The sequence below is a fragment of the Erithacus rubecula genome (genome assembly GCF_903797595.1).
Source record: "Erithacus rubecula genome assembly, chromosome: 6".
In the NCBI taxonomy this organism is placed as follows: Eukaryota; Metazoa; Chordata; class Aves; order Passeriformes; family Muscicapidae; genus Erithacus; species Erithacus rubecula.
The window spans coordinates 2,060,723-2,073,815 of NC_136688.1; the positions used below are offsets into that span (position 1 = coordinate 2,060,723).

Here is a 13,093-nt window from a genome sequence, read left to right on the forward strand (position 1 = left end):
CTTGTTTTGCTTTGTCTGCTTCTGCTTTCACAATAACTTTCTCCTTTCATCAGAACTGTGCAGTTTAAAGATCCCTGATTACTTTATACTTGACAGAAATCCTGAGTACCACATGTGTGTTTGAAGCGGTGTTTCTTTGAATGTCAGCTGATCTCTCAGGTTAGAGAGAATAACCTGATTTTAAGAAAACTAGCACATAAATTGCATCTGTGCTGCTAGGACCTGCTGACATGGCAAAGATAGGTCTTAGCAAAAGTTTTATTTGGGCTACAACTCTTCTTGTACAGCATGTCAGATGGGTTCTTTATTTCTGCTTTTTCCTTCTTTATTACTGAGGACATTAGTAGGGAAATGGGCTTTCTGCTTCTTCAGGAATTTGCAGACTGCCACTGCTTGTCTTTCATCTGCAGCAATAATCCTCTCTGTGCAAGGCTCAAATAAGCAGAATTTCCTGGGAAACAAGGAATCTCCTTACTCTAAAATTTTTACTATTGGACAAAATAAATCATCAGCAAAGACAACAAAAGTCCAGACAGCACAAATAGTGAGGGAGCTCTGTGGTGCACAGAGTTTTGGGGGCTGATACAGATAATTTTTGAGAGATTTTGTTTGCTTAGTCTGACTTGGCACCAGCTATTCTGTGTATATGTTTACTCTCAGCACTGTTTGAACACACATATGCTCCAGTATGGGTGAAGGAAATGCCCTTAGTGTGAATCACACATGTAGGAATAGCAGTGAATCTGAATGCAAAGGTGCTGGCAGCAGTTATGCAGATGAGAGCATGTAAAAAGGAATGAGGTTTCTGCAAAGTTACTTGTGCACAGGCTTAAATAAAGAGCATTGCAAATCATACCTAGAATATTTTCTCTGTGTCTATGATTATGTTATTTCCATAGCAACTAATTATGCCATAAACTAAAGATCATGACTTCAGGTGACATGTGAGCAGAAGGAGATGAGCTATTAAGTACTGAAGTTTTTTTTAATGCAAATTTCCTTATTTATAAAGGAAAAAAAATAAAGAAAATGAAAAAATCAACCAAACAACAAACCAACCATCCCTGAAGTCTGCTATATAAGTGAAATTGCTTGTGACTGGAATGTGTTTTCAAAATTTTGTTGGAGGCATCAGTAAATATTTCAAGTAGTTGTAGGTACAACTGTGAACATGAACAAATTTTTGTATTAGCTGAGGAAACCTCTAGAACATCTGACTGCCTTCTCCTGCCCGAGAAGTCCAGGGCTCAACCTCTTTCCAGCAACTATAACCTTTTACAGATACTGCAATTGCTAATGGATGAGCAGGGACCCTGGAAATAAAAGGGAAGGTCTGGGTTCTTAGGTATGTGATAAATTTGAGGTTGCAGTGGAGCATACTATCTTCTGCTTCACTTATTAAAAACATTCATATTTCTTTAGAAAACAAAAGATTCTAGAGATATCCTCAGCTTACAGCCCCATGGTCATACTCTTTGAGATGAAGGACCTGCATCCCAGAGCAGAACTGATACTGCTTGATTTACCTGTTTCTTAGGGGGCTGCTTTAACATGTGTGGTGTTTGGTTTGGGAGCTGGCTTTGTGGCTCCCCTCCTGACCCACCTTGCTTAAAGTCTTTGGCAACATGTGCAGACTCATTGCACCATGTGAATTTTTAGGAGAGAGCAGGATTTAGGGAGGAAACCTATTGATTGCTGCTTGCATTGACATGAATGTTTCCAGGGATGGGGCATCTACAACCTCTTTGAGCAACTTCCTTTAGTATTTCATAATCTCATTGTAAAAAAAATTTTTCCTTATATATAGTCTGAAAAATACCTTCTTTTAGTTTAAAAACATTACCCCTTATCCCATTGCTGTAGGTCCTATTTAAAAAGCCTGTCCCCATCTTTCTTTAAGCCCCATTTAAGTACTGCAGTGAGGTCTCCCTGGAGCCTTTTCTTCTCCAGGCTGAACAACATGATCTCTTCCAGCCTCTCCCATTAGGGAAGGTGTTCCAGCCCTCTGATTGCTTTTGTGGCCCTCCTGTGAACCCACTCCCAACATGTCCATGTCTTCCTTGAACTGACTCCAGAGCTGGATGTACTATGCCATGTGGGCTCTCACCAGAGCAGAGGGGCAGAATCACCCCCCTCAATCTGCTGGCCATGCTTGGGCCATGGCCCAAGTCCATCTGGGCAGGGCTGCTCTCAATTCCTTTATCCCCCAGCCAGTGCTGATACTGGAGGCTTCCCCAACCCAGGTGCAGCATCTTGCACTTGGCCTTGTTGAACCTCATGAGGTTTCCATGGGCCCACTTTTAGAGCTTGTCCAGATCCCTGTGGATGGCATCCCATCCCTCAGGTGTGGTAACTGCACCACTCAGCCTGGTGGCATCTGCAGACTTGGTGAGGGTGTGCTGTATGTCACACTGAACAGTCCTGGGCAGAGTTGAGCAGAGACTGAAAACCTGTGGCAGTGTGAAGCTGTCAGGTTAAAAATCATATTCTCACTCTCTTTGCTTTGCTCCTTTAGTCATTTATATTCATGCAAAATGAATATACAAAAGCAAACAAATCAAAGACTCCATCACAAGGCTTCTTTTCCTCCTAGCTGAAACAGCCAGCTTGGCCCTGAACTTTGGTTCACCCTGCAGTCAGAAGAGATGTTTCTCTTAGACTTTTGGAAGAGGTATAGTTTTTATAAAACCTGCATCACTGAATCAAACATAACCAAACAGTAGCTGCAAAGAATGCACTGAGTGAAGAAACAAGTGATTTTTTTAGGCATGTTGCTGAAGAAAAAGACAGGCAGGCCCAGACAGGTTTGATAAACACTGTGGTGATCTCTGTATGTACATGAAATTAAAAAGCTGATTATTTGGAGTGTATTCATCAGTTGATCACCCTTAGCTGATTTCAGTGCTGTGGTGTGAAGCAAAGGTAGTAACTTAAGTAAAGATCCCACTCTTGTAGTAAGGTTTGATCTCAGTCATGCTGTTCACTGAAGCTACTGGGAATGACTGTCACCTGTCATGTGCATGCCTTTGCACACCCCTCTGTTGGAAAAAGGAGCAATTGTCACATCTATACCCTGTGTTATATAGTGTATTTCACTAATACCTTCTAGCAGGGTTCTTTAAAATTTTATTTTGTGGAACATTTCTTAACAAAGTTTACCAAAGTTAATTCAAGGGGGATTGTTTCATTAGGAGAATAGAGGACTTATGCAGATTTTTGAAGACAGTGACAAAAGGCATTAGTAGGGGGAAAACCAGTGCAACCATGAAAGGACTTACAAGACTAAATTGATGAGGAGGTGAATTAGTGCTGCATTTTGTGTGAGCTGAAGGTGCTGGCATTTTGTGGTTGTGAGTGTTAAGTCATGGAGGAAGAAGAGACAGCAGTGTTCAGAATAATAAGGGAGGTGGGAGTGTGGTGTGGGGTCTGTGGTGGCTGCAGCTCAGGGTGAGGTGCAAAGTGTGGGCTGAACAAGAAGCTGTGTGTCTTCAGGTGAAAGCCAAAGCTGAGGCTGCTCAGAGAAAAGGTGTGACAGATAACATAGTTAAGGGATCTGCCCCTGATGCCCAAACCTTTTCCAGCTTATTGCCTGGAGTTCACCTGATGTCATTAGAGTGAGACTGCTGCCTCTTCTCTTTCAGGGCCAGGGTTTTTGCTGGAGACAGTGAAGGGTTACCAGCCCTCCTCTCAAAGTGGCAGGGACAGAGTTGTTATAACCTAAATGGCAGTGTGCCACATGAATCAATACAGATTGAACCTCTGCTGGCAAGACTGCACAGGGCTTGCTTTCTTGTGTAGAAGAATCAATATGAATTGGCCACAGGATGGGAATATAGAGATGCAGCTGGAGAGAGAAAAAATAGATGTTAAGCAGAGGTGAACAGAAGTCACTAGGTCCACACTGTGATTTTAAGCTCAGTCATTAACAAAAAGTTTTGTGAAAGCTCTCATTCACCTTTCCTTTGGGTCACCCTTCAGACACAATGGCCCAGTGATGTAACACTTCCAAGGTTTATTCGTCTTGCTTCATGCATTACTTTATTGCTAAACAGCTTAAACATCAGTACAGATCCCAGCATGCCCCTTCCATTCACTTTACACCAGGGATAGGCAAGTGTAGAGTACACCAGCCCCTCTCCATTTGCTGATTCCCCTGTTCCCATGCAGGACATCACTCCCTCACGTAAGCATCCAAGCTGCAGTTAGCCTGTTGGTGCAACATTGCTGTCTCAAGGATTTCCCATTTTCACTAGTGATTCTGACTGGTTTTCCTGGTGTGAAAGATTTAATAAAAGCGTGACTGTAGTTCTACATCCCAAATGACTCTGTTTCTAATTAGCTGTTGGTATTGTCATGAGAATGAGAACTACATTTTACACTAAAGTGCTTTATAAAAGTAATTTCCATGAGGTGTGCTATGTGATGATGGTAAAAAGAGGCTGGAGAAAATTGTAAGGTTTATGCAGGACCTCAGCCTTCCTCAAGCATTTTCTGCATCTGTCTGAAATATATCCACTGTGTGTTGATGTTTATTACTTTTTATTTAAAATAAACATTTAGAAACTTTTTGTTCCACCTTCGATTTAATTCTCTATAGAATTGATAGTTTCTTGCCTTCAGGAAAGGTGAAAGCAAGTGATTTCTAACCCTTTTCTTATCAGATAGCAATGAGCTGCCTTTGGGCTTCAATTGTCTAGTTTACAGTAAATATGCCAAATTCTCCTCTGTTACATGCAGTACCATGGGCATCCTTGTTAAATAACATTTATCTGGCTTGTCACTGTTTCAGCATAATTTGTGTGCTGAGCTATACCCAGGTCTTTCTTTCACCATTTTATATGACGCTCCATGTACAGGTATTTTTGTATGTTGACAGAAAATGTAGAAAATATTTGAATAAATTTTGGGTTTCCATTACTTAACTGGTCTAGTTGTAGTACAAGTGAGGAGAAGGGCTGGGGGCAGAATTGTTTGGTACCACATGAAGAATTAGTAGTGTATTGGGAGCTCTGACTGAGAACAGATCTGCTTCCATTGGGCTATCTCTGTGCTAGGGAAAGATGACTCCTTTAAGGGGGCAGAGTTCATATTGTGCAGGAAAGGGAGGGAAGTAGATTAGAAAACTCTAATTTTAGATGTAGAGAAATCAAAAACCAGAAAAGTTGTAAGTCATCAAAGTTATTGAAACAGATGGTGGAGGAGTTATTACCCTTGTGCTTTGTGCTCAGGATCTTTCTGTCTAAAGCTTGCACTAGGTATGGTCAGTGTATTTATGGTTTGTGGAGGAAATGAAGAGAAATAATTAGACTCTAAGTTTGCAGTTTGTAAATTAACAGAATTAAAGGGTGGTTTGCAGGGGCGAACTGCTTAGGCTATGTGCAAACCCAGCTCATTTTACTTCTGCTAATTTGTTCTTTAATTAATTGGTGCCTGTGTCTCTTGATTTATGCTGAGACTTGCGAGATGCTTCATGAAGGAAACCTGTGTTCATTTCGGATAATTCTCTACTGGAAAATGTTAGCCATCTTTTGACTTGGCTCCAGGAGGTTACAGTCAAAATCAGAGGGCAGACGGGAGGAAGGCACAGGGGAGGCAGACAGATCAGGAGGTGGCACATACGGAGACAAGTACTCTGCACAGGGAATTTGGGGCAAAGATGGTAAACGAGTCTTGCTTTCCTGAGTGTTAATACTGTAATTGCCAGGGTTTCAGTAAGATTTTTTCCTTCCCGAAGAAGTTGTGTGCAGCACGTTTTCAAGTCCTTACTGCCTGTGGGAGCTGTCAGATTTTAGGGAAGTGCTCCCCAGCGTCCGGAGCTTGATGCCATCAGTGCGTTTTGACAGGGGGACAAATGAGCCGGCCGTGCGCTGTGCTGAGCGATGATTCCGTGGGATCGAGCGAATTAGGGACATCCCGGTGATGGATCTGCAGCGGAACAAACGAGCCTTCCGGCAAGGGGAGCACGGCCCGTCCTGACCCCGCTCCCCGCGGAGCATCCCCGGCGCCTTTGCGTACGAAATTTTACAGCACTTACTTTTTATACTGCCGTTCCTTTCGGCAGCGCCGCCTGTGTATCCGGGCAGCTCCGCAAAAGCCACCTGCACCCAGGTTCGGGCTCTGCGCGGTGTCCCCGGGCTCAGAGTTTTGGGGCGGGGGGGGCGCGGGGCTGTGAGGGCTTTGAGGGGCTGTGCGGGCGGGGGTCGGGCCGGGGGTACGCGGGGCTGTGAGGGGCTGTGCGGGCTGTGAGGGGCTGTGCGGGCTGTGAGGGCGGGGGCCGGGCCGGGGGTACGCGGGGCTGTGTGGGGCTGTGCGGGCTGTGAGGGCGGGGGCCGGGCCGGGGGTACGCGGGGCTGTGTGGGGATGTGCGGGCTGTGAGGGGCTGTGCGGGCTGTGAGGGGCTGTGAGGGCGGGGGTCGGGCCGGGGGTACGCGGGGCTGTGAGGGGCTGTGCGGGCTGTGAGGGCGGGGGCCGGGCCGGGCGGGGCGCGGGCGGGCAGCGCCATTGGCGCGGCGCTCGGAGGAGGGGCGGCCGCGCCGGGAATGGAGCGGCGGGGCTGGCGTGCCACAGGCGCCCGCCGCGGGAGCGGGATGCGGGGATGCGCCCAGTGAGCCCGGCGGCGCGGGGCGCAGCGATGCGGCCGGCAGGAAAGCGCCACGGCAGCTGCTCGCCTTTGGGATAATTCCTGCCCCCGCCGCGGGTCGCGGGTCTCGGGTAGCGGCACTCTCTTGTCTGTGTAGGGCATGTGGAGCCGGGGTTTTATATGGCATTTGCGAGCCCAGCGAGGTCACGGTTCCTTTTTGTAAATTTCTGTGCTCTGGGTACAGTATATCCCGCTCTGATTTTTCCTTCCCTGGAAGCGGTGGGGACCGGGAGGGACGATCGTGACAGTGACGGGAATGTTTACTTGTGCAGAAGTCTTTCTCATGTGGAAGCACGCTGCTCCCTAACTCCTGGCTAAGCAGACTTCAGTTCACCAAGTTTGCTGCCGCACAGCACGGTAACTCCTTGGCAGGATGGCAGACAAAAGAACAGCAGGTGCACAGCAATAGGGGATTCCTAGCGAGGAGGAGGAGGAGGAGGAAGGAAGATCACCAACCTTTTGCCCGACGGCTGTCAGAGCAGCAGGAACGGGACAGCTGAAGCCACCATGCGCAGGTCCAGCACCGATGAGTCCACCTATCACAGGAGCCCTTCCCTGGACAGCAAGGATTACAGTTTCCCAAATGGAGCCTTCCGTCGATACAGCAGCATGTATGGTGGCCAGTTTGGGGCTGCCAGCAACTCTTTTTTTGGATTTCATACCAACCCAGGCCCGAAGGCCACCAAGGCTAAGTACACGACTCCCAAGGGGAACAAGTACGTTGTCTTTTACCTGGATCTCTCATTTATTTTTCTCCTAGAACTGAAGAGGTGCAGCATGGCTCACAACTGCCTGCAGTGTATCAAGTACCTAATGTTTGTTTTCAACCTTCTCTTCTGGGTGAGTACACGTTTGGAACCGTGAGACAGTTTCGTTTGTGTCTGTTTACTGAGATGGAAGGTGAACTTGTTGCTGCTTTTAAACTTGGGAGTTGAACAAAGTGGTGCCTAGGCTATTGTTTTTGTGGCCTCATTAATCTGTGTAGGTAACTCGCTGAGGGTTTTCCTCCTCCTCTCATTTCCTGGCCTTCAGCTCTGTTTCAAAACTGTGGTAGAAGATAAAAGTATGTGTTTATAGAGGTCATTGCATGAATGCCTTCATCACTTTGTTTCAGTGAGAGCTGTACACTTTTTTGTGCCCTGATCTTTCATACTTATGCATATTTGCCTCAAAAGTTTTGCACGGCCCTAGAGAAACTACTGAGACCATTCATGGTTGTAAGGTTCAGCACGTGCTTATATCCGTTGCTCTATTGCAGGTGGCACATTTGGTACATCACAACATTAAAGACTGTATCAGGAATCTCTAAGTTATCATTCTCTGTTACTGTTAGTGGTGGGTCCCGGCATTGCCATTCCCTGTTGAAGAGGTGGGTGGAGAGAGACCAAAGCACTCCTCTCTCCTGCTGGGGCTGCTACTTTGTGGCAGGAGCTTATCAAATCGCTATGAGGCATGCGTGTGTCATCATCTTTGTAATTAATGAGGTGGCTGTCAACAGCAGGGATGGCTGGGCACTTCGCTCCCTTGTAACGGAGTGTAGGCTGTAGCTGGAGACCAAAGAGGCACAGTGAGGTGGATCAAGTCACAAATGCTGTTAGTCCTGTAAAAAAGGGAGTAGCATGTTTGCTACGGCAGGACGGGATTTCTAGGTCAGTGTTTCTTGTCCAGAACCATATGTGGGAAGGTCTGTTACCAGATCCTCAGGAGGTGCCTTTAAATGGCTTGTTCCTCCCGAGCGGCTTATTAACATGCTGAGGAGTGTTGCGAAGTGACACCCTCCTGTCCCAGCGCTTAAGGAGGGCGTGTGTGTTTGCAGCTGAATGTTGCCGTGTCCCTGTTACTGATTGTGCTCTGCGGAGTTGCTGGAGGTGCTCGGAGGGCTGTGAGGGAGATGGAGAGAGCTGTTCTCTAGTGTGCGCTGCTGTACAGCTGTTCAAAGCCAGGCATGCTGCAGTGCATCAGGAGGCACAAAGTGCAGGCAACTCCTGCTGATCTGAGTCATACCAAGAGTTGGGATGTGGTAAACTCAAGTGTGAGTCCCCTGAATTGGCACAGCACTAACCAGAGCTGTGAAACACGAGGAGGGTGCTCTATTTGTGTCCTAGGTGAGCTGGTAGAAAGAGTGTTGTTAATGCTGCATTCTGTCTTTCAAGGCTAACTCTGGTTGCTTCTGCTTCCCTAAAAATCATCTAATATTTATTGCAGCTTACTCCAGAGCTTTCTGTAAAAGACAAACACTATCTTTCTTGCTTTTTTAAGTCTTGTGCCCCTACTGACTGTCCCTGGTTGAGATTATAGATAGCACTGACAGTTGAAGTGAGAGCTAGAGAAAAGCAGTAGGATGCTGGCATTAATAGCTCTTTTCAGGACTGTGCACAGCATTGCCCCAAAGGATACAGGCATTCTGATTTCTCTTGCAATATTCATCTTCCACTGAAACATATCCATGTAATGAGAAGATATACTGCTGCAAGTAATGCCTGTGTATTTACAAAGGGAAGGTTGCACATAATATGTATTTGGTATGATTTTCAGTAGGAAAGCTTTAATGCTTTGGGAGAGAAAGAAAGGCTTATGTCTCCCCCCTAAAACCATCAGAGCTGCTCCAAGCTATGCTTGGAGAGAGAGAAAAGGTGGGGGGTCCCAAAAAGAGAATGCCTGCGTGGCAGCTGGGCTCTTGGTAAACTGAAGCATGTGAGCAGGGGAGTGGGTGTTGTCAAATACTGCAGCACGATCTCTGTTTTGTTTCCCTTTCACATGCTACCTGCACAGCAGGAGTGATGGATGATGATCATGTCCAAATGAGGTTTTCACAGCATGTAGTTATAATAGATGCAGCTCTTCACCTTCTCACAGTGAAGAAAGTAACTGAAAAGAGATGATTTTTAAAGGTGCTGGCTAGCCTCTGCTTAGTAAAAGGAGAGAAAAAAAAATCAATTTCTAGTGATCAGAAATTTTAGAATGATTACAGATTGATGATGCTGTTGTTTTGTTTTTCATCTTGTTTTCAGTTATCTATTACTTTTTACTTTGTGAAATTAAATGAAAAGCATCTCTGCAAGAAGATAGGCTTTCTCTTGGCATACATGGTCACAGAAGTTTTGCTGGCTCCACCTTTTCTCCCCACCCTTCTCTAGGTAGTTGGTTAGTAACAGGCAATAGTTGAGGTAGGAAGAGGAATTTCTTTTTCATTGCAGTCATTGCATTAAATTAATTAAATGCCTGTTATAGCCTGTTCCTGCTCTTGATTTTGTTTTGAGAAGATGCTTTGATTTCTGTTAGAAATCATATTTTCATCTTCTTCTTCCTGTTCCTGTTCATTAACTCCAGTACATTTTGTGCATCCCTTCAGCCTATTTCCCATTACTTTCAGCTGTCTTTCCCACAGTGTGGCAGAAAACAGTCCTCAGCCTTATCCAACTCCAGTGGGATTTGTGCTGCATTTCTGAGGAAAAGATCCTTTTCTTACAATACTGTTATAGGAAGCAGATTCTGTGAGACCTTGACTTTAAATGTTGTTGGCAGGTTTTGTTGGATTAGGTGCTGCACTCATGCTGTAAAATTTTAAAAAGCTGTCATATAACTGTGAAAACAGAGCAAATTTCTCCTCTCCTTTCTGATGGTTAAAGAGAGCACAAAACTCCTTCAAAGAGTCAGAGGCTGAAGTGCCTTGTCTGTGTTGATGCTGAATCAATCCATTGGTACAGCAGACTAGAAGCTATTATTGTAGAGAAAAGAATGGGATACTCCTAAAATAGCTCATTTCTCCATGAGGAGGCCTGTGCAAATTGCTCTTGGTGCATTTGCAGCTACTCTGGGGTATTAAGGCCCTGAAACATGGGCAAAACAATATTAGAGAGCAGCACTGCTTCTCTAATGGGAATTGCCCTTCAGAGGCCATTCCCTGGAGCAGTGCCAGATGCAAATGAGCCATCACTGTATCACTGCACTCGCTGGTTTGTAAGCTCCCAAAATAACTTTTGTCACCTGATACAGAATACTTGCCTGGCTTCATTCATTTTTGTGGTCTTGGATTTTCATTTGTTGAATTGCTGAACCCTTGAGACTGAAGATCACTTCAGATGATCGCAGAGCAGAATATTTTTATTTCATAACAAAATATTTTTATTTCTCTGTGACATACTCAGGGAAGAACATTTGTTTTCCACATTCTCCTCCAGACATCCAGTATTTCTTCACAGCCAGTAAAACAAACTTTACTCTTTCTGTGCTTTTAATCTAAGGCTCTGGTGCCTTCTCTCTTTTTTGTTTTTTTCCTTTTTTTTTTTTTCTTTTTGTGAAGAAAGGTGGGATATATCCTAAAGGCTGAGAGAGTTCTGTAGAAAGAAGAGTGTCATTCCCTTAATCCTCTTGATTTATGCAGCATCCCCAATTCAATTTCTGGCTCTCAAACCTCCAAGACTCAAGAAAGGAAATGTGCTAACTGTACTCTTGTTGCCAGTGGCTTGTGCTTTACTTAGATCCTATGCTAAGGAAAACTACCTAGAGAGGAAGCAGTTTGCCCTTCAAATAACTGAATAGCTATAGCTGACTCTTCAGGTAGTGCTTAACTAATAGAGAAATTCAACAGCAAAATGCTCTTGTTAGAAATACAGTCATAAAGTGGAGATGGCAAAAAAAAAAGGAGGCAAAGAATTTATTATTTGTCAAACTTGCCATTAGTTATTTCTGTGCATGTGTCTCCTTTCCATTGTTCAAACATGCTACATTTGTATGCACTACAAAGCAGTCAGAGCTCTCAAAAAGTTTCATGAAATGTCTAATTTCATCGGGTAGACTCCCAGCAATGCAGGGGAATGGTCTCTGCTCTCTTGAAAACCTGGCATTTGCCATCTGCTGGACACACTGTGGCTGAAATGAGCAGCTGGAGCTCTGCTTTCCAACTTCCTGGATGAAAAGGTGAGGCAAGGGACTTTGCTTTCTTTTGCCATTTGGTCCATGTTAAATTCCCAACCGACACTGCCCTGGAAATGCTTTATCTTGGCTTGTAAAACACCAAGTGCAAATATGAAATGTATGGAAACACAGAGCCAAGGAAGTGGCAGGTAGCACTAGTGAATGCACCAGGATCTGTGTGGGGAAAAACCCAATAACCTGTTTAATCTGATTCTAGGGTCCAGCACTGGGTCTCTTCCTCTGTCTTTGTTGCTGCTGATAGTTTGTGAACCACAGTTTGAGAAGCCCTGCACCAATGAGTACTCCTGGCCTGGTGCACTGGTGATACTGCCAACATTACTCACATTTAATTAAGAGAGGAAGTAATGAAAATGAGAAATCCCTCATTACTGGCATCATTTTACTTCCTTGCACTCCAGCAGCACAGGTTGTCTTGTAAGAACTATGCAAATGTTAATAATACATAGAAGACTGACTGTGTAGGACAGCTGGAGAAGGGAACAGCTAGGTCTGAAAATGCATCATGGGTTACATCATGGATTTGTGTTCTAGTGATCCTCACCAAATTTAGCCAGAGGGTAGAGCTAGGGGGATGTCTCTTCGTTCCACTGTACCTTGTTGGGAAACCATCTGACATTATTGGCTTGAGAAGAGCTGTTGGCTGCAAGGTGGAGAATTTTGTAAGAGCAGCTGATGTCGTTGAAGTGGATTCCTTGTCCTTCATTTGCATCCTCCATCAGTCAGCTGAATGAGATTGATGGTTCAAACAGCCAGAAGCTCTACAGATTGTTAGTGGCTGAGGACAGCAATCATTTTGTGGTTATACTTGGCTGCAGTCTTAAGTTAGTGGGGAAAAAAAATTACCAATAGAGGAATAAGCCATTTTAAAAGCAGGCCCCCCATTTCATCATCATTATGTGCACATGTTCTTCTCTGATGGGCAAAAGCTGCAGCTCATCCCATGGAGCTGAGCTTACCAGTTGAAGCTGCAGGATCCCTTCTGCACACCTCAGTCACATCTCCACCAGCTGGGTGCTGCTCCAACAAGAAAGTTTGATTAGAAGTAGGACAGGCTGTGTGTTTTCAAATGTGTGGAAGGTGGATAGTGACAAACAAAAGCCTGATTAATCAGCAAAGCAACTTTGCTTCTGTGTAATTAAAACATGGGAAACTTACCCCAGAATTTCATTTTTCTAGCTGTCTCTGAGTTTCTGATTCTCCTTTGTTATTCTCCCCTTCCAGAAACTGCTCAGTCTGATTGACATCTTATCTTTCTGAGGGTTCTCTGAGAATGTATTTTTGAGGAGCATTACTTTTAAAGAAAGGAGAGTCATTTGATGTGGGAATTACAGATTTTTAAAAATGGCATTTCTGTGAAAAGCAGAACTATTGAGGTCTAATCTCAAGTCTGAGACAGATGATTGTATTACCTGATGTCCGATTTGTATGGGCAGCAATTAGAGCTTTTTCCATGGTGACACTATTCATACAGTCCCTCTGCTGTGTGGATCCTGATGTCTAACAGGGATTAAAGAT

The 13,093-nt window shown here is 44.8% G+C and overlaps 1 protein-coding gene and 1 long non-coding RNA gene across 4 annotated transcripts in view; one reads left to right on the plus strand and one right to left on the minus strand.

Annotated features, from left to right (window-relative positions):
• The window catches only part of TSPAN4 (tetraspanin 4), a 401,000-nt gene that overhangs the window by 213,554 nt on the left and 174,353 nt on the right, over positions 1-13,093 (plus strand). For 2 of the 3 annotated variants that reach the window (XM_079308959.1, XM_079308960.1), the window contains one exon: positions 7,401-7,480. In XM_079308959.1, the coding sequence (XP_079165085.1) occupies positions 7,418-7,480 (63 nt within the window). In that variant the 5' untranslated portion in view covers positions 7,401-7,417. Of the gene's footprint in view, positions 1-6,818; positions 7,481-13,093 lie in introns of those variants that run through there. The other variant, XM_079308958.1, reaches the window with a different exon arrangement.
• On the minus strand, positions 2,584-6,155 carry LOC306803485. Its single transcript, XR_013774631.1, has 3 exons — positions 6,035-6,155; positions 5,620-5,925; positions 2,584-3,844 (listed from the first exon to the last, which is right to left on the minus strand). It is a non-coding gene; the product is annotated as an uncharacterized lncRNA (long non-coding RNA).